Genomic DNA, 22513 nt, shown 5'->3' with positions numbered 1-22513 from the left:
TATATATTCATTACTTGTGCATTCAGCACATATATTCACTGACTTAATTTATTTCATCTGCCACAAAGTGCTGCACAAAGCCCCTATATGCCCATTCTCTGGAAGTATTCCTCTGCTAGTTGACACCTCTGGAAAGAAGTAAAATAATGACCCACCAGAGATGAAGCAAAACCCCTGTGAAGCTTGTTAGTGACTCCTCTGGATAGTTGGGTCAATTTCAAATCTCCTGTATACACTGTCTCTGTGGCTATAGTTAGCTTCCTCTCTCTGAGACAGTCTAAAATTTAGATTAAGTGGCCTTGGAAGTAAAACCACAAACCAAGACCTGAAGCATATTTGCAATCCCTTTTTTAAGGTCTCCACCAAGGTTAAATGCCTTATTTACCATGAAACTGAATAAAGGGAAAGCTGGATCATTACATCTTGAGTTAGTTAAAAATGTCTTCTTCTTAGGCCAACGAAACTAAAAGAGGACGTATACCCCCTCAGACATGTTTGCTGGATGGTGGAAAAGCCCATTAAACGTATCTTTCCGGTGGTGGATCAGGGTCGGCTGTTCATGGCCATTTCTGTAACTTTCTGAAATGAACAAGCAGACATTGACACCCACTTCACGTAGTGATTGGCCAGCTATGCTGAGGTGAGAGAGGAGTGAGGGTTTTATCTTCTCTGTAGCTCTCCTTTTTTATTCATGTCACTTTTTATGTGAAAAGCCGAGTGCAGCACTAGGACTTCCTTCCAGAGAGAGACCTGCCCCATTATCCCCACATTTATTTATTAACCAAAAACTCTGACCTGATGATGGCATTAGATGAAAAGTGAAAGGATCATTAAAGTTATTTCAAATAATCTAGATAGGTCATGATTGTCACCTGTACCAAATTTCAAGGCATTCATTAAACTCACCTTTTCTCTTTTTTTTGCTTTATTTGTGATTTAAAGCACTTTTAGCCAGAACTATTGCGATTTAATATGTGACTTTTGTAAATTTGTATTCATGCACTGCTTTGGTTAATGAACAAATACGTCAGATCTTCAACATGTTCAGCATCGGCAGGCGTTTGCACACTGCTGAGCACCTTCTAGTTTCTCTTTTGATGCTCAGGTAGGTTTAGATCTGAGGAGTTCAGAACATCCCACACGCGTGAACAGTTCTGTCACAGCGTTATCCTCTGAAAGCGCCAAAGTGACAGATGGGATATATCAGAGAGAGATGGAGCAAGCAGACAGAGATGGAGATGAGAGACATGAAACACAGAAAAAGAGGGCAGAGGAATATATGGACAAAACATCTCTATTAATTTAATTTTGCATCCAGCCATGTTACATAATTCTATTTTTCTCCAAGCCTCGGCAGGTAATACTTTAATGTAAAAATAAATCAGTCTAAACTACAAATGGGCTCCAGTGGACAAGCTTTCCGGCTCCACTAATTCAGATGTCCCAGTTATCCAGGTTACTTTCAGATGTTGGCGACAGTAAAAGCAAAATATAAATGTTTTTCCAAAGAGCAATGAGTGAAGGCTGCATAACATGAGTGCTGGATTCCCAAATGGCGGTTAAATCTATGAAGGATTTTTCTTTTTCACAGTCAGTGTCTGCAAAACACAAGAGACTTGAGGGTGTCTTTTTTTATATTGTTGACAAATTAATGGATAACACAGAAAATGATCCTATTTCTCACTTGATTTATTACCTCAGTAAACACTTTCCTAATGAGTTTATAGTCTCAAGCACTAGTTTAAAGTCTTTGTAAATTCAGCATGATATCCATTGGGTACATTTAATTTAATTTAATTTAATTTAAATTAGAACATATGGCAGGGTATGCTTCAGGGCGTGGCTACATTGTGATTCAGTTGAGTTGTTACTATGGCAACAACGTTGGTTAGGTAATATAAACATGGTGTAAACCCAGATTCACAGAGTGTACAGTAGGCGTTGCTGCAGCCGTCACCATTTCAGTGCGTTTTGAGTTCATGAAAATCAATTGTAATATTTTGGTTGCCTAAAAAGTCTTGTTCAGCATTTGGTTGTTCTAAATAACCCTTGAAGTTGAAGTCGGATGTTCAGTTTGTCTGGTAAGCACATTTTGTTTTAAAACGTTTTAAGCCTGTTTTTCACCAGCGAATATTTATGTCAAAATCAAAATGCCAAACTCAACCCTTCAAAACAGGAGTCCTTAAACCAACGGGTGACGTCATATTAGCCACGTCCATTATTTTTTTAAAGTCCATGGTCTGGATCTCAGTCTGTTTCTGGGGTTTGGGTTTGTGCTCACTGCCATCTTAAAAAGAGTTAAGTTTCTTAAAAAAAAGAAACTTAAAGCTAAAGATGACTTGTATTACTATTTTTTCATTTGGTTTTATTGATGAATCTGTAATGGACGACTTTGACTTTTTACCTTCATTGTACATTTCTGTCACAACAGAGCTCTACAGCACAGAGGATTAAGACACACACAATATCTGTAAGTAGGATGAGTTCATTGTGTGTTCTACACACAAGATTTATTGACAGTAAGAAAAATATAGAAAATCTTTAGCTTTATCCTTTAAGCTTAGCGGCTTTCAACTTATTCATTTACTTTTTATTTATTTATTTATTTTTTTGTCCACAAATTCCCTGAATGATCCTCTGAATAAACTGAAAGTGAAGAGTTTCTCTGTGCCATAGAGCTCAATTGTTATCTAAAAACTAAAAACTAATCAGTGAAGCACACATTTGCATTGGATGAAATTCTGCCTAACTACAACAATAATTCAGACTGCAGCTCAGACGTCATACACCGTCCTGCCGGCGTAAATAAGACTCCAAATGTGTATTAATTAAGTGAAAATAATCCCCAACAAATGGACAATTTACTTCTGTTTGAGTAATGTTTGCTGGAACTACATGCCCAGCATTTTTAGGAAATAGCTGAGCCTTTTTTAAAATTAAACCACATATCTTTTAAAGATTTATGCCTCCGTTTGGGGCTGAGAGGCACAAACAGGCTAGGATCAGAAAGTAATGAGAGACGGATTTAAACCATTGTAGGTTTTTGCCTTTTCATAGGATTTGATGACAATTACAAAAATATAAAACACCACCAGTGTTGTCTTTTAATGCTCAGCTGTGGTGGTTTATGCTTCTTAATGACTTCTTCATACATAATTTTGGTTTTCCCTAAAGAGGAAAATTTCCATTTCATTATTACATTACACATTAAGAAACTGCATTGCCTTAACAAAACAGCAGCAGACTGTTCACTATTCAAACGTTAGTGGGATTATGAGAATAGAAATGATCATTTTTCTGTAGAGAGGAGAAAAATAGAAATGAGGAAGATGGAAGTGAAAAGGTCTGGCATAAGAACATGAAGGAGAGACAACGGGACAAAGAGAAAAGGAAAAAAAGGCCCCAGTGAAAGCTCACATTAGCATTTCCCTCCAGCTTATCACCAAGAACCACCGCAAAACACTTCAACTTTTCCCCATAGTCTTAAAACTTCTCTGTTCCACCTTTTGTAAATTAGAAACAGAAAAGCATAATTTATTTTGAAGAGATGTTTCTTAGTTGTTGATGTTGACCCTTTGGCATCTGTATAGAGACACACAAGGCTCTCACTTGATGATTGTAGGTCCTGACTCATAGTTGGAAATGAGAAATGAACATCAATCTCCTGTGGTAAAGTCCATTGTTTAATTCAAATATTTGCACCATTTGAACTGCTCCACTACTCTGGGTCATAATTACTATGGTCGATAGATGGTGTCTTTCTCGCAAACGTAACTTATACGCCATTACCGGGCAACTGATATTTAAACCTATTGTGTTGTGCCTTTCATGGGAGGACAGTCTTCCACAAATTTAGTAATGGATTTACAAATAACTGGTAGATAACGTATGTCTCTCCCCTAAAGCCACATATCAGCAGCGGCAGAGCTGGCTTAGGAAAGAGCATCAGAAGGACATAGAGTTGGCAAGGGGACAAGAACATTTTATTTACAGCAGAAGTGAAGTCATTATGCTGAGTCAGGGAGTCTTCAGCCAGTGTTTTCCAAAGTCAGCATGATGGCGAGAAAGAGGGCTTGTCCTCTGAGGTGATATAAAACTGCTCATACAGGCAGGCTTTACTTTGTTATGTGGACCTCCCTGTTCACACAAACATATTATGCGTAAATGGTTAAGACACTAACTGTACTTTTGCTGAGTGTATCCCATAGCTATGCAGTAAATTTTAGTTAATTAGTTCTTGTTGAGAAACACTTTGTAACTTGGGTATGAAATAAAATTATAAAAATGTGTGTGATTTTTATACATTATTGTGCCTGGTTTTCCCAGATCAGTGCAGACCTGTGTCAAAAACAGTCCTATTGATTCAATATCCATCATCGTTCGTGTGGGTGTTCAACCTAAATTAAAACAAATAGACTTCTGATTGTTCAACCCTGACAATGAATTTGGACATTAGGTTTTTGAAGACTGTTGGACAGCCAAACTGCTTTGAAGGTAGGAAAACACCGTATGTTTAAAGCATGCAGTTTCCTCAATGGAACGCTTTTCAGCTCATTTTTTGGGGTTTGATGGTCCGCAACTTAAAGGACCAATGTGAAGTATTGAGTGGCATCTAGGGGTGAGTTTTCAGATTGCAAGTGTGAAGGAGAATCTACAGCCACAAAACTTGGAAAACATGAAATGCAATCTGTAGCTAGTTTTTGGGTCTGTTCTGGGCGGCTGTAGAAACATGGCGGGCTCTATGGAAGAGGACCCACTCCCTATGTAGGTTTAATGGCTCATTCTAATGTAATATAAAAATACAGTAGTTTATATTTTCAGGTAATTACAGACTAATTAAAACACACTCATGAATGTTATATTCCATATCTGTCAAGTCTGTTCTCATAGATGCCACTAAATTCCACACACTGCACCTTTAACTCTCATCGCTCTCCAGTCGTGGCAGGCAGCTGTTTTCAGTGAAAAATAGAAAACCCACTTTTCGCTACCTATATCAGTAACTGTGTCTGTTGGCAGACTAGTGCTAGTCCCACTAATGTCCTGCAGGCAGAGCGGTGGGTGGTTAAAAAGTTAGAGATCAGAGGGAGCTGATGGTGATGATCGGAGCATGAAAATAATCGCTCAATACATCAGATACAATCAAATGTTTCAGATTAGTGTCCAGGTGGAAGTTTTACAGGTTTCCACCAATTATCTACATCTCTTGCTGAGAAAAACTTTAGTTTAATTCAACGTGGGGGGTCTTTTGAGTTTCCTCGGAAACTTATCACCTCTAAAACAGGGTAAACAAAAACTGAACATTAAAACCTTGATGAAGGGATGATTTATTGCAAAAGTAACATCATTAATATTAGCTTACTGCACCTAAATAAATTGATGTGTGCAATAGCTATAAGCTGACTGGTAAAGTTCAAGATCAATAGAATGTTATGAAATACAAACAGTAGGTTAGACATGATACTTTATTTATGAAAAGAAGCGGTCATATCTAATTCTATACTATAATTAATTCTAGTATTGATACTTTTACACAAGTGAGGTTTCATGCAACTTAATAGCCAAACTGGAATTTCAGTAATTACTAATTTTACTTAAGGAATTGAACCCTGTGCACATAATAATCAACATCTTGTTTGAATAGTGCTGAAACAAGCCATGAAACTCAACAGGAACAAAGTTTTCAGCTGAAACTTTTAAAATATGGTTTAATTTAGTTTCTTTCTGTCGTGTAAGTGGGACCCTCGGAGAACAGACATCTGTTGTTGCTGTATGCAGCTTTTTCATCTGAGTTACAGTCTGTGTGTAGCAGCACAAACAAGCAGAACCATGTCTGATCCACTGATTGGTACTATTCTGTGTTTCTGCATAGCTTTCCTTTCAGTGTGTGTGTGTGTGTGTGTGTGTGTGTGTGTGTGTGTGTGTGTGTGTGTGTGTGTGTGTGTGTGTGTGTGTGTGTGTGTGTGTGTGTGTGTGTGTGTGTGTGTGTGTGTGTGTGAGAATGAGGGCAGTTTAACAGCCAGCTGAGCAGTCAGCAGCTGCTCATTATTAACATCTGTGGGTGGTTTCAGCTCGACCTAATGGAGAAGGCTCCACCAATGTTACGATGTGTGTGTGTGTGTGTTTGACTACATGTACATACCCATCATGAAGATAACCTTTGGTTTCTTCTGCTCTGTACAATAACCTGTAAGAGGAAATAAATCAGAGTTTGATTTGTGATGCAGAACAACATTCATGCAGTATGATATAAACACACACACACACGCACATTAATAATTTATATTTGTATCTTTGTATTTGACACTCAGCTCTGTTTACAAGGTGTAGTTCAAATGATAAATTCATTGATAATAAACCACAACTTGCAGAGCAGCATTCAAACCCACATCAACCTGCTGACGTCTATAGTAATGCAACAGTGTGTCCTGTGGCTGACTCCTCATGTTGAGATAATGTTTGAAAAAAACAGAAGCTGTGACCCAGTTTAATTATTCATGTTAAGTAGTGGATGCACGAGACATTTACATATTTTGATCGTGTATGTATAGTTTGACCGTTGACTGTAAATATTAACAATGTGTCTCCTTTTCCTACAGCTATGCAAAAGTGAAGCTGAACCATTTCCTTTCTGGGAGCTGCCATCTTGCTTGTGTGATGTCATTTGGAGCCAGGGTCTGTGTAGTAGAGTCGGACAACAGGATGACGGCTCATGGGTCACGCCTCCTCAGCCGCCACGCCCTCAGGCGATTTATAGCCACAGCCACCAGGGGGCAATGAAGATGTTTTGGCTTAACTTTTGGGGAGCCGTCACCCATCTTTATATACAGTCAATGATTTTGACAATAGAGATTTGTCTTCACAGCTGCTGAGGAAACATTTCTCTGTGCTCATCATAGGTCAAACATTTGACATGTTGACCTATAAACCTGAATTGTGACATCACAACTAGCCTCCAGAGCACATGATCTCTGACAATGCACTTTTTTTTTTAGCAAAGTAGTAGAAATCTTGTGTCTGTAGATTCAAAACTGGAAATGAACATTATTTGTATGTTCATATATTCAGTTTTTATTAAGAGGGAGAAGATTTAAACTACGTAATTTACCTTTTGTGGAGGAAAAAAGACAAATCATTTTTCAAGGCAGAGTATTTTTATACATCTTAAAATATCTGGAGGGGAATATTTAGGTAAGCTGTGCGTAATGGAACATGAACTATGTGAACAGTTCATACTTTTTGCATGAGCATACAGTATTTAAATAGATTATATTTAGACACTGATAGTGTATTAACTGTAGTGTTTGGTGGCTCTGACCACACCCACGTTTCATAGGGGACTTTTACAGGGTACAAAATATATTCCATCTTGTAAATGTGGCTGATGCAAATTCACAGGCCAGTGTTTGTTCTCCTTTTGATCAGACAGGCGTCCTCCTCTCTGTCTGCCTGCTGCACGGCGGCGTTAGTGCAGCGACAGATAGCTGACAAGATAAACATCAGGTCTCACTGGCGACAGTGAATCAACAGATGAGGCCTCGCCCCCCTCCATTACACAATCAATACTGTTGATGCGCGGAGCAGTGCTGATGTAAACACACACACATACACACAGGACTGCAGGGAGGGGTTCGTTCAGGCATCTGGTGATTAACAGTTACATGACATGTATGGCATTTACTGAGATGCGACTGTGTGTCTGTGTGTGTGATGAAATGTTGAATGGAGTTTGTGAGTGAAGGCAGAGGAGGATAGAAACTCTGGTTGTTTCCCCTGAAATCAGCAGATATTGTGTTGCCAGCTGCAGTCAATAAAAGTCATGCAGTTCATGTTTATACACCTACACACCATCAGCCACAGCATCAACTCACTTTCTGCGGCTCCTTCGGCATAACAGAGTTCTTCCTCCTCTTCAACCTAGAGAGAGACAGATTAACATACTTATTTCCTTTTTTTGCACTAAAAGCAGATTTAAACTTGAACATGAAATAGACAAAGAGACACTATAATCACAAGTATGTAGACACCTGACTGTTGATGCATCGACCCTCTGGGACTCTTCTAGGGACGCATTAGGCTGACTGTGGGTTTTTTTTCGTCTATTTAGCCACACAAGAGTTAAATAAACTTAGGCTCACAATTTTTGTTTCAGTTCATCTCAAAACATGTTAGATGGAGTTGAGGTTAGAGCTCTGTGCAGACCAGTTAAGTCCTTCAACAACAAACATTGGGAAATCATTTCTCTATGGACTTGGGTTTGTTTACAGCAGCACTCTCAGGCTTCTCCCAAAACATAAAAATATAACCAAGCAGCTCTGTTCACATACTTTTTGGCGATATGTGATAAAACAATACTTTGGAAAATTACAACTTAAGAGAAAAAGGAGACGCAGAGAGACCATGAAAAAATGGAGACAGTATTTGTTAGTATAACAAAGAAAATACTTTGAGACTGAGACAGTTATATTCTCTCTTTCTCAAATACTTTTTCTTTTCTGACTGCTGTGTAAACCCTCAGTGTCCCTGCGGCAAACATGTGGTCTGAGCCTGGAGGGAGACTGAAACTGTCAGCAGCCTCATTCACTGAGTCATGAATCAATACAGAGTTACAAACACATGTCAGAGTCTAACCAGGGTACAAAAATATGGCTGAAAAGACGTTTTCTTTGGTTTTAAAAGGAAATCTGAGTCATTCAATTTAAGTGGCCATCAATTATGTGAGATGTTTCAGCAGGTTTCCATGGTCATCCTCCTTAACTTTGGCCATTTGCATCATTCTGGCACAAATGACCTGCTAATGACTCGACTGTTAGCGTAAAAAAAATAATGGTTACAAGGCACACAAACATTTAGAAGCTCGCATGGATCAAGAAATGAATGATTACAGTAAATTGCTGAAATGTTTGTGTGGATTTTTTTGTGATCCATTTAGTCACGCATTAATTTAGTCCCTATTAACTATAATTATTTTTAATATTACTCAATTAAGGAGGCTCAATTAGTCTTTAAGTATTTTTATTTACTTAATCTAAAGCTCTTGTAATGAATATTTTTATATTGACAATAGATTCAATTACTATGTGTGAAATGTAAGGAGCTGCTCTTATTGATTCACCCAATCCTGCAGTTCCTCTCCGCCTTATAAATCAATTATTGCTATTTTATATTATACTAGCACTACAACAAACTATTTGTGACAAAGTAGGTGAAACCCATCATTTCTCATCATTTTTTACCATCAACACCAGCTATCTTTTGATTTTGACTATACTTGTTAAACCATTAGTTTACCAGTAATCATATGCTGATGCATACTATCAGCAAACTTTAGGTTAAAGTAAAACACAGCCAAGTTTTTAATTATTTTTTATTGGGTTTAGTTCTGAGTTTAATAAGTAAAAGGAAGACAAAAGGAATAACCGCCCAACTAATTCCTGTATTTATACACTGGTTATTAGTGGGTTGGACTAAGTATGGGGGAATTTATTGTACTCAGTTAAATGTTTGGTTTGCTATCTTTATGATTCTTGTTTTGGTTTATAAGGATAATGTTGGGAATGATGTGTGGTTAAGTGCCAATTGGTACAAGGGAGAATACAGTGGAGGGCTGATTTAAGGGGAGAGATGTAGGTTTAGTGGGACTCAGAGGATGACGGTGTAGTTGTGTGCATGTGTTCATGCCTTAGTTCAGCCCTTGTGCATCTTGAGTTAAGCCAGTTCATTCTTGATTGTTTGTATTCTTTACATTTTTGGACACACATTCTTTTTGTTGTTACTCCGGACTGAATAAATCAGTTTTTACTTATTCAAATACGAGTCTGAGTCTGCCTGACTACCACCTTTCTTGCTGCTTGAGCTACACATTCTTTCTTTTTTTAGCTAGCAGGGCTGTGAAGAGGCAAACAGGAAATAAGGGTAGACAGAACTAAGTATATGCAATAAATGTCCCTAATTTAATAGTATATATAAAAAGTTTTTAAAAAAATACTGAAAACGCCTGCTTGAATTTCTCAGAGTGAAATGCATTCAGTTTCCTCTATGAAAAAAAAGAGAAGCAGTAAATTATGTGTGACTTGAGGATATAAACGACCAAATGGAGAAACCAAATAATTGTGTTGAGTGCATGAATTCATCATTTGAATGAAAGATTTGCAAGTTGTTTTGAGACAATTTGATGGAATAATTGATCCAATTTGGTCCCTTAACATACTCTGAAGTTAAGTGCTGTCTCACTTCTTCAAATAATTACAACATAGAGAGGATTTAAAATTAAAATGTGAATAAATTAAAAATAAAAGGGACACAGAAAGTGAGTCATGCGAGCAGTCAGCAGTGTGTGTATGAAGGGAATTTATTGAGTTTTCCACCTAAATGTACAACTTGATAGTCCCTCAAACCCTGAGGACTGACAACTGATGAATTTTGTGGTACATAAATTGTGATGTAGCTGCACTGACACCATGCTGCTGTTCAAATATTGGGTAATATGAACCTTTTACATAAAATTGGACATAAAACTAACATTTATCGTCTCTACTGGCAAGAACCCAGTCATGCACCTATCATCCGAACACTACATTATGTGCTTCATTACCATCATGTTTCATTTCACTTCCCACTAAAATGCAATTGAAAGTGTAAAAATTGAACATCCAACTTCACATTTGGGAGATGTGCATATAAATGCAGCGTGAGATGACTGCTTAGAGTGGATAGAAATGTACATTGGCATTTTCATTCTCACCCTGTAATGAAAACTGTGTTGTTTTGTACTTTATGGAGCCAAAAAGTAGTTTATACAAATTGTAGGTGTTCTGGCAAAAACAATATTGAGGAAAGGGCGTCTACACACTGAAGAGATAATAGATTTAGTGAGTTCACCTTCGATGTTTTGACACTACTTCATTAAATATAGTCAGACATATGTGTGAGTAGATGTGTATGTCAGCGGGTACACATACAATTATTAACAATGTTTACAATACTAAAATCCTGATATCAGTAACATACCAATCAGAAGGATGCAATCAAATATTTAGCATTTGAACACAATACGATATAATAGTGGTAAATACGTTAAAACTAAAAGATGTTCATGAAGTGCAAAACAAATATTGTTCTTCTTCTGTCAGGATCCTCAGTGCACTGTGCAGAAACGCTGCACTACACCCCTGCACACACAAACCAACAACCCCCATCATAAACTACTTTAATCAGAGCTATTCAGTGCCAAACTACAACTACACTTATAGATTTAATTTAGCATATAATGGTAAGTGCTTTAAAGGTGGAGTCAGTGATTCTGGAGAAAGTGTTTTCTCACTGTGCAGATACACTTTTATTTTATTAAATGTATCAGTCCACACTGAATCCAAGACTTCAGCGTGGGACATCCTGCATGTTTTTTTACATTCTGAGTCTGTTTGTGTCGCATTTAGTGACACAAATCTGAGCAGGCAGCTGCTTAAATCACTCAAATTTGCTGCTATATATGTGTTTTGAACTTATTTTAACAGTGTCAACAAATCAATACAACGTTGTGCTCAGGAGATGAAATTTGATTTTCTGCTCATGACAAAGTGTGAGAGGAACAGAAGTGACTCTACAGTCAGTCTGAGCTCCACCATATTTCTTTTTTGGCTGTTGCCTTGTCAATGAGCGTCCATGAATTTGAGGGTGGAGCCTCTGAAGCAGCATGAAGGGAGGGGTGTATTTGTTTGGGGTGTTTAGTTCAAATATAAACAGTCTTTTTCCTGAATGACTGACTCTACATCTAATGTGAACATGTTTATATTTACTGTTATTTATATATTTCATATTCTGTATTTATTCTGCATAGTTGTCTGTGCTGTCTTGTTGAACTTGTCAGCTGTGTAGCTGTCAGCAGATTCAGTAACAGAGTTAACAGTATAGTACAGCCATTTAGTGATAGCCTCTGCTGTCTGTCATATATGTTACACTGTGGCCCTGGAGGAACATTTCACTCTTCTGCACGTCCTCTATGGATCGACGATAAACACTGGGCTACTAGTGGGAGTCAAGTCAATATGCTACGTGACGATCAGTTGTTATTGAAATAGAACAAGAAGAAGAAGACGAGATGTCAAAAAAGGTCTAAAGAAATCCTTTGTGCTCGTGCCCAAACATTGACACAGAGTTGCTGTATTTTAAATGTGCAGTTTGAAATGCAGCCGACTGCCAAAACATATCAGAAAACAGCTCGGCATCAAAGCCAATTTAGGTCACAGGCTGCACAGATCACTGCAGAAAAAGACCTCAGTTGACATTTCCATCTATTGCTGGCTCTTGACCTCACATTACTCTACTGCTGACTTTTAATGGTTTATGATAGAGACGTGTAGCTGTCAGCAGAGGGATTAAAGCAAAGCTGCAGTCACATACAGTAGCAGAACAGTAGAGACGGAGGATTGGAGTGAAGCAGAGCTCTGTTAGTGTTAAATAAATGCCGTCAGTGTGGGGGAGTGCTGGGTGGCAACGACGAGCCAGCTTGGCATGTGGGTACACCAACTGGTCCGATGACTCAGAGAGAGAAAGGGAGAGAAACACATTCACAGCATGCATTGCTTACACGTGACGGAGACAAGACATGTATACACACACAGAGGCACACACACACACACACACACACACACACACACACACACGCAAACACTCAAATCTGTAAAGATTATTCTTCTATTTCTGACTATGTTTATTTATTGTATCGATTGACTGCAGCTCTGCGTAGCACTTTTGCACAAGACAAATTTCCCTCGGGACATTAAAGTCGATCTTATCTTATTCCAGCAGCTGATTTTGTATATTGGTGATGATTGACTATACGTAATACACACAGCAACACACGTTCAATCATAAAACATAACAACATAACACCTAAAGTCTCTCTATTCATGTTAACAGCCCAGTGAGGCTACACTGCACTGTCAAGAAAATCTAATAGATGGATGCTAGAGAGACAACTTTGCTGGGGTTTCTTTTTTTTTTGGTATCTTTACCACTAGAGGGGTGGGCGGTATCAGGGGAAAGGCCAAATTGATTTCAAATGGGTTTATCTTCCAGTGAGCACAGAAGTGTTCTGGGAATCTCAAGGTAGTCTTCCTCATTTTGTGGCCTGACTGTGGTACTAAAACATGGAAAAAATAATCTATTACGTGTATAATTTACTACTTACTACTACTACGCTAGTTCAAGGATAATCACACTAATCCATGAATTCATCATTGCAAGTAAATCCAGTATTGCCATAAAGCGGTGCTGCTCAATAAAATGCAACATTGTCCACAAAAGTACAAAGACGTCAAAGAGTTGGTGAAATCTGCATTACTTGACAAATCTATACTGGCTCACAGTAGAGATTTCAGTGACAGCAGAGATTCACATCCTGAGTCTTGTGTGTGGTTAGGTTTTTAAATAAAGCACTTGGTGGTTTCAGTTAAACGTCAATGAAAATGTGCTTCAAGCCACTGCAACCCTCTCTGTGTAAGACCACCCCTGACTTCCCCTGACTGTAAATAAGTGCTGCCAGTACCTAAACATAACCATAGAAGTTTAATGATGCTGTTGTTTCTACTGGTGGATATTGTACTGCAACACACTTTCTAGAAGACGGTCAATCTTAAAGTAATCTTAAAAAAGAGAAAAAAAAAAACACCCACAACTCTTCCTGTTTAGTGAGATTCAGCCTCTTCCATCAGGCAGGTCGACGTCTGTGGGCCCCTCGCAGTAAAAGGGAGAAAATCCTTTATACCATCAGCCACAGCGATCTATACACACACAGCACAAGGGGGAAGGGGTGTGTGTGTTTGCCTTGCACATAACAACTCCTATTACTCATACTAGTACAGTGGAAAGAATTGTATTGTTTATATTTCTGGGCTTTCTCTCTCATTATATCTCCATGAGCACTGCTGGGTGGTTCTGTGCAGTAGTTTTATTTATCTTATAAAGGATGTTTCCTATCTGCAGATGTTTTGGATTGCATTTTTCTTCTTAGTGTGTATGTTTCTTTTATTGGGTTTAAGTTTTGTGCACATGCTGCAATCCAATTTTGCTAGTAATTCGTTTTTAAAGTTTCACATACTGTAATGAAGTAAAGTTTAGGAATGAAACTAAAAGTCAGGGGATTGCAAAAGCCATTAGGACTAATCCTCTGATGACTATGAATGTCTGGACTATGTCTGGAGCTTCACCTCTACAGATATCTGATGGAGCAGGTTTGGAGCAGCAGCACAATGTCCATTTCTTATGATCCTCAACATCAGACTCTCTTGATGAGTCACCTTTGTGATCTAATCAAATGTGCGGTGGCTATCGCCCTAAACTCATTACTTTCAAACCTCAGGATCCTGATATTGAACTGTCATGTCTGTCAAAATGAGCCTGGAGATCCTCTGGTGGGCTGAAGAATGCCAGACATCATCATCACTACACAGGGAGCAGCAGCACAATGTCTATTTCTGATGTGGTGACGATGAAAGTTTGATATGGACTTTGCTTCTATGTGGTTTTCACTCACTGGAGCAAAGTGTGCCCTTTAGAAAATTAATCAGCAATGATTTTGATCAGAGAAAAAAACATTTTAGCATTTGTCTTTAAGCTAAATAATTTTAATATTCTGAGGTTGCGGTGTGAGAACTTAAAGGTCTCAATATCTTTGGATATGGACTGCGGATCAGACTAAACAAGACATTTGAAGATATCATTTTTGACTTTTAGAATTTATAACTATTAACTCAATTTTCTGACATTTTACCAACAAAATGATTACTCAAAGAACTAATCAGCAAATGGATCAATATTGAAAATAATTACTCACTGGAGCCTAAATACCCTTCTAAACATTTTACCTCTAACAAATCATTAACCTTTGAACAGCACTTATCTCCTACATTTCCCACAATGCCTTTTGACAGAGAATAGCCGTTCCATTAAGATACTGTATTAAATGTCAGGTAAACATCTAGTTTGACTTTGAGAGACTTTGTTCTGTACTTTTTCCAGATGATATTGTACTCTGTACTCAAGTCATGAGCTATGGGTGGGTGATTGCATGACATGCACACAGCAAATCAAGCTCTGTTGTGGAGAAACAGTTTTTCATCACTGGAATAAAAGTATATTATAATGCAGAAGTGGTTTAAAAAGTTTGACTCCAATCTGATACAGCTGTTGTTTTTCCGTGAGGTACCACTCTACAACTTTTATACTGTTATAATGTCTGATATCTGTGTTAAATTTGGTCAAAGTTCCAAAAATTGGGGTGAATATATGTATATATATATGTTTCAGATAGAGGCTGAACTGAGGGGCTGCATAAAGAGAAAAGATACATAAGAAGTTATGTGAAGTGTAAATCATATAAAGCTATTCCGGTAGAGTAATCTAAATATAGTCCTAGAAATGTGCATAATACGTCCCCTTTAACAAATCCATGTTAACATTTACCAAGCTGATGAGGAGTGTGTACACAGCATTAATATTGCTGTTATGAGCCAAATCTCATTTTTTATTGTAGGAATGTATACTCTACATCCTATCCTATCCTTACCCATCCTATTATATTGATACCCATCCTAACTGTTTAGGAGTAGTGGGCAGCCACACTCTGATACCTGATAGTTGAGGCAGGTGCACTGAACTGTTGGTTCTTTGCATATATACACTCATCTTATGTGCAGAAATGACCCAAACCATGAGAACAAATTGTATCTTTACACATGCAATAATATTTTGAGCACTCAATGTAGTAATACGTGGCCTCAATATGTGTATATTTTTTGCCTATGTCCCCTTAGGGGCTCCATAGTATTCCTTAAATGTCATTGAATACATTATCTCTGTGGGGATTTCTCCCTTGACCATTGTTGAGGAAATGTTGTGTTCTGAAATATTGGCGCCATGTTCACCTTTAGATATTTTCTGGTAAATGTCATCTAGTAGATTATGTAGAGAATAGTACTTACATTATTTGCATTTGGCCAGTTATCAAAGGTAATAAGAAATATGCTACATCAAACTTCAAATATGAGCATAAATGCCACGCACATCCACAGCCGATGCTCTTTTATCCAGAGTAAATTAGGAGCGGTGGAAGGCAAGAAATAATTAGAGGAAAATGTTTATGAGATTTGACACCCGAGACTCAAAATAGCTGCTCTGCCCTTCCGTCTCCCTACTCCGCCACCTTTTGTACAGCAGCATGCCAAGAAAATCCATCTCCATCTCATATCCAAGGCCAAAAATATAGGATGACAAGGCTGCACAGCGTCTTCGTTCCACTTCACAGAAAAGAGTGTCACTGCTCGCCGCAGGAAGGACAGCACAGGGTTGCTAGCTCTTCAATGAGCTGGCTGCTGCTTTTAGTTTGCACCCTGCTTGTCCACAAACCACTCTGTGATCTCTTCTACAAGGATTAGCAGCATTCTGTATTGATAGGTCAGGCTTTATTCTGAGGCTGAATGTGTCTGAATAATGACAATTAGGTCACATTAATCAATAATTATTGATCAGCCTCTCAAGAATCCTGAAGCCTCCAGTGCACAAACACTGAAAATGGATTTAAAGTGAAGTAGGAGACATCTTTGCATATTCACAGATTCTCAAATGTTTAATGAGGGAGTACTGTAGATGTAATTTTAAGGATTTTAACAAGATAATTGAACTTTTTAAAAATGTTCACATTTAACAGATACTGTATGACTAAGAGTGTTTTTTAGGAAATCACAGTGGGCCATGAAGCCCAGGAGACCCCCAGCAGGCTGCTGGCAGACCAGTAACGAGGCACCTGGCTGTGAGAGTAATTCTGTGAGAGTCACTCTTTCTGTGGGCAGAGCTGGTGCTCTGTGATGAGCTCTGTGCACAATTACACACCGACAGCACATACTGTATCACAATAGGCTGAGTCTGGAAGAGAGGGCTGCAGCCTTTGATAGGTTAAGTAGAGTACTCTACTGGTATTAAATTTAATTTAGTATGACTGTAATTGGGTACAGCCAGGCAATGTCTTTGTTTGGTTTTGAATCATCCTCCTGGGTTGCTTTAGTATTGATCAGCTGCTCTCTCTCTCACTCAATATTTCCTGCAGTTGGAGTGAACGCCACCAGCTGTAGCAAATTGAACTAATTACGAGAGAAATTGGCATATCTGCCAAGTTTACAACCAAATGCACTGCAAATTTAAACCACATTTCCATAAAATCAGCAAAAGAGATACAAATGCATGTTTTTATTTACTACTGTTGTACTGTGAGTATTTGGAGTTTGGCTCATCGAGATAAACAGTTTTTGTTGATGATTCTTTAGTCCAGTGCAGAAAAAGAGGTCACATAAAAAAGTCTCCCCATCATTCTTTTTTTTTTAGTGATACAGCCAACTTTTACACATCAGCCAAATGTAAAGATTTTTGTGACATTAAACCTTTTTCTGCTATGCTTGTATGCACAATCTGAAAATAAAACAGGTGGATGGAAACAGACTTACTGCTGAAGTTTCCAGCTGAGTAAGCAAAGTTTGGGCTGCATGGCTGTGTGGAGATTAATATCTAAACTGATGGATACTCAGCATACATTATGGATGTGAAAGTCACTGAAAGTGAGACCATTCTTCTACAATTTTATAAAGACTCAAAACACTGTAATAAAAATATTCTCATTTACAGCAACATATTACCATTTATGATCCTAATCAGTTCAGTATAGTGAGGTGACATAGATTTCAATTTAAAAGAAAAAAAGAAAAGCACTGGTATGAAATCAGTACTCTGTATCAGGCAATACTGAACTGAATTGAGTTATTGGACAAAGTCATCAGGACTAAAATGTGTAATTGGTGAATCCCTTAAAAATCTCTTCTGAAATACTGTAGGGGACATATAGTACCCTACTGAGTTGATACTTTCCATTACAACCATCAAATATTTCCATTGGAATCAGAACACCGGTGTACTGAGCTACATAAGGACATAAACTTGACAGGCACTTACAAGCAAAATGTGAAAAAAATAGAAAAACAAGTTATCTATAATCTACAAGGAAGATTGAGACAGAAATGTAACAGACTTTTTGCTCTATACCCCAGAGTAAACCAACACTTCTCCTCTACTGTGGCAGCCAACAATAAGCAGACTGACAGACTGAATTACCACAAGCAGCTCTCAAGTGTGAATTATGCACTCACTATTAAATGCACTCACTATTAAATGTGAATTGTGTGCAGAAAGAGTGTATATGCTCTCAAAAAACACACAACAATAAACAACAACAACCTCCATCAACACAACACAGCACAACCAAAGGAGCCTAGAGTTAGAAAAATGAAGTGGAAGAAGCAGAGAGTAGCTGATGCGAAAGAGAGCTGAGTAATTTGTTTCTAGACACTTTGTAGGATGGAGGATGAGACAGAGGTCAGGGTTGTGCTTCACAGCAGAGGCAGAACTGTGCGGAGGAAAGATGCTCATCTGCACCTTTGCCAAACATTACGCAACAAACTTCTCCAACTCTCTGCACACCGCTGAATCATCCGGCCTTTGAAACAAGTTCACTGTTTGCCATTTTTGAGAAAGGTAATTTGCAGATTGTCATTTATGTTTTGCAACTATAAAAAGGTAGAGCAAGGAAAAAGAGAGTGGAGGTTTGGAATTGGGGAAAAATAAGATATCTGTTAACACGAAAAAGGACAATAAGATTAATATGAACTTACTACAGATCACAGTATTTGAACAAGGATGTAATGGAGACGATTGAGGTGAAAGATTCACAGTTTAGCTTTTTGACATTTAGCTCATTCTCCTAAATGCATTACTGCTTGGGGCACTGCCGTCATCTCGAGGCTGATGAAGGCTTTTGATGTATATAGTTTCTGTTGTAAACTTATAAGCCTGGTATATTATGCTGACTTCTGGTATAATAAAATTATAGTGAGAAACTCCTGAAATAAAACTAATTATATTTCCTCCTCCTTGTGTATACTCAGGTCTTTTGTATTTCTAAGCAAGTAGGTCAGAATATTTTGAATTTCTTTGTTAGTAGTCATGTTTCTGGCATTTAATATTATTGTGTATTGTTAAGAGAATGTGCTGATTCACTTGCTAGTCTTCCTGTGATCCATTTGTACACATAAATATGATATTGAACTATGACGAGATCTATACATTAGCATATATCACATAAAACAAAACTGAATGACTAACATGAAAGACTGAAGCGGATACATCACCATAAAGAGATAGATCTTAACAATACATCATATTAGCCAATATACACTCATTGAGCACATGGATCTAATGCATTCATTAAGCTTATACATGTTCAATTTTTGCCGACATTGTTAGACAGGTGATAATTCTACTTTATATGGTGGTGTACCAGAGTGCATTATATTGGAAAGGGTTTCCTAATATTTGTGTTCACCTCATTAACATACATGAGGGGGGCAAAATATTAGGAATAACTTTCAATATACAGTACCTCTTTGGCAATTAACTCTAATAGACTAATAAACTGTAATTAACTCTAATAATAGTTTTTTGGTGATTGTATATTGGATTTGCTGTTTTATTTTATAATTCTTGTATTAGAAAAGTGTTTTATGTTGGTTGGTAAAAGGTTCCAGTTTGAGAAATCTCTCCATCGAATAGTATCTTTCAATTTGTTTTGTTTAAGAGTTTTGGAAGACATCGTTGACCCGTTTCAGCACTTACAATGTGTAATGTACAATGTGCTTGGTGAGTGTTTTTAAGTTGAACCCAAATGAATTCATATTTCCAGAGACGATGACTTTTCTGATGAACAACAGAATACTTGGAGGAAGTCTGTTGTGCAGTATGTTAATGGTTCTGCCTAATTAAGAAAGAGACAACAGTAAACTAAAATAAGCCTTAGGATATTCATCATAATATACAGTATGTGTTCTCAAATTCAGGAATGAGCCGCCATGCTCAACCTTCCACATTTAACGGATACTAATGAATCATGATCTTACCTCATCGTACTTGCAGGCAACATCTGCCAAGCTGCTGGTTTCTCCCAGTAGACTAAGATCCAGCTCACTGGGGCCTGTAGGAAAAACATCAACAACAATCACAAAACTTGATGCAGGTATCGGCTTAAAATAATAGTTCAACATCGGTTTCCTGATGACAGTTAGATGAGAAGTTCAATACGATTCATGTCTGTATTAAATATGGAGTTAGAAGCATTAGGAGGTAATTAGCCTGCCAAGAGTCACTAATTTCCTGGCAGTGTCTTAATGAGGACAAGACTCAAGGAAGCTGCTGGGTACAAATTAAACAAACACGATATAGTGTTTATTTGTGATATTTAGAGCTGCTAGTACACACATATTTGAACTTTGGACAGAGTCATGCTAGCTGTCCCCTCCTATTCTTAAAATAGTGTATTTGAATATTTTTGCATACAGGGATCCCAAAACAGTTTGAATTGCATACATTTAACAACTGGAAAGCTGAGACTACAATGAGCCCAATTGTATTTATATTTGATGATGTAATTCCCCTTAGTAGTCATAAAAAATACCTTTTGTGGCCTGTAGTCACTATCTCACAAAACTTTACAACCACAAATTAGGATGTATGGATTTCCTGGGTATGTTGACAATAGGGTTAGGGTTAGAATAATTTCAGAGTAATTTCCATAACAGAAGTGCTCCCCATCCGATTGCCAAACAATGCAATTCTTACAGAAATGTCCAAATGTCAAGTTTTTGATACCAAATCACAAAATGACATTTTCTGTTTTTTTCTGTGGTGTTGATCAATATCTTGGTGTCTTAATGTGATATTTTGGAGGGATCAATTCTGGAGTGGTAAGATATAGTTAAATTTGGCACCAAATCTGTGTAACAAATGGTATCAACCCAAAAATTGCTGCAACCAATATTGCACTCTAAATAGGCACCTTACCAAAACACAGTGCTCATTACAGTTTTATGACGAGAAAAACATGACACACATTGCTAAACCGCATCTCATTATTAACTATCTTCAACTTCCCAGATTTCCGATGATCTTCTATGTAGCATAAACTGTTGACCTGCTATCTCCCCATAATGACTGTTCCACCCTAAAACAGACAAGAACGGGTATATGGTAGGAAGGGGAGCCAGCAGATATATGCCTGTACTGATGTATATCGCATGATCTCTCTGTATTACATGTGAGCTCATTTTGTCTTTGTGTGCCACAACAGCAGGTGAAGCAACGCCCAGATGCAGCTGCACATCTGTGCTTTGATGTTCAGTCAGAGCAACACATTGCAAAGAGAAATCAACTCAAAGCAAGGTTCATTTTGGCTTCATAAACACCTGAACTTCTGCTGTTAAAAAGCAGCGGAGGGAGATTTTCATCACCTTCCTCAGTGGAAATGTGTCGTTAACAACTTTCCCCTTTGGCAGATTTTTTCTGCAGGACAGAGCATCTTGAGTGGGTTAGTGTCTGCAAGGATTCTGCAGCCTCATACAGCCAGGCAGATTCCTGAGAGATGGCAGCTGTGAATTTCCTAGATGCATTATGTTAAACACCTCCAGAATGCACCAAATTTGTGTAGAAACCCGACACATACCCAAACACACAAACAAACAAACTTAAGTGTCGGCAACATGTCAGATTGAATCTTGTTCTTTGTGTGGAGATTTTTGTTATGCTGTTGAGGCCAGTGATGTCAGGTGGTCATCAGCAGCACTTCAGTCCACATGTGCTGCTGTGATAATCACAGCTGGAGGCTGGAGGAGAAAGGCAGTGGTTTTTCCTCGCTTCCTGGGGGAAATGTGGCACTAGAAACAGCAGATGGACTAAAAGGCAATTTTCCTTAAAGAGTTGCTGTCAAGTGCTGCCTATTTTTAAATTTTACTCTGTCTTTGTGTTTCCCTCAGCTATTCCATATAGGTTTCATTTTGAACATGTCATCAATGAGAAGATTTAAGCTAGAATTGTATAAATATGACCCAGATTTCAAACATTTCTTAAGTGTGGTTTAGAGATATGCAGCACCAAAGTGGTCCATTCAAAAAGTGCTACATTCCTTTTTATCCCTAGGAACACCTTTTGTGAGGCTCCATTATGGAACATATATGTAGAAGAACATATGTACAGTAGAAGTGCTGTTTTTCAATGCATCTAAAAGTGTAGCTATAAAAAAACGGTGTGTAAGTGACTTCTTGGTTGGAACACCTGGCAGACAATTATGCTATTACATACTATGCTATAAAATATTTTCAGGTTTTTGCTTTCCACAAGACTAATATATTATTTCGAGAACAATTAATTGAGGTTTCTCTTTTGCTTCATGAGGGCTTTCTCATTTATTCAAGGGTTATTTTTAAGATTTTTGCAGGATATATGCTACTTAATGGCCCCTCTCTTTGTTTCATCCACTGTTTCGTATGTTGGTGACTTGTCATGTAGTAGGCTGTTCTCGAGTGTTGAGAGAAGAGAGGTGCTATCTGGTAGCTGTCAAGTCTTACATGACAATTTTGATGTC

At 37.9% G+C, this 22513-nt stretch overlaps 1 protein-coding gene across 1 annotated transcript in view; it reads right to left on the bottom strand.

The window, feature by feature from the left end:
- Positions 1-22513, bottom strand: part of ak5 (adenylate kinase 5) — an 86139-nt gene that overhangs the window by 14047 nt on the left and 49579 nt on the right. Inside the window, exons 8-10 of the mRNA XM_053329965.1 lie at positions 19998-20071; positions 7872-7917; positions 6143-6187 (exon numbers count right to left, since the gene is read on the bottom strand). Of these exons, the coding sequence (XP_053185940.1) occupies positions 6143-6187; positions 7872-7917; positions 19998-20071 (165 nt within the window). The remainder of the gene's footprint in view (positions 1-6142; positions 6188-7871; positions 7918-19997; positions 20072-22513) is intronic.

The sequence above is a fragment of the Scomber japonicus genome, chromosome 12 (genome assembly GCF_027409825.1).
Source record: "Scomber japonicus isolate fScoJap1 chromosome 12, fScoJap1.pri, whole genome shotgun sequence".
In the NCBI taxonomy this organism is placed as follows: domain Eukaryota; kingdom Metazoa; phylum Chordata; class Actinopteri; order Scombriformes; family Scombridae; genus Scomber; species Scomber japonicus.
The sequence above is the reverse complement of the archived record's forward strand: the minus strand, read 5'-3'. Positions and strand labels throughout refer to the sequence as shown.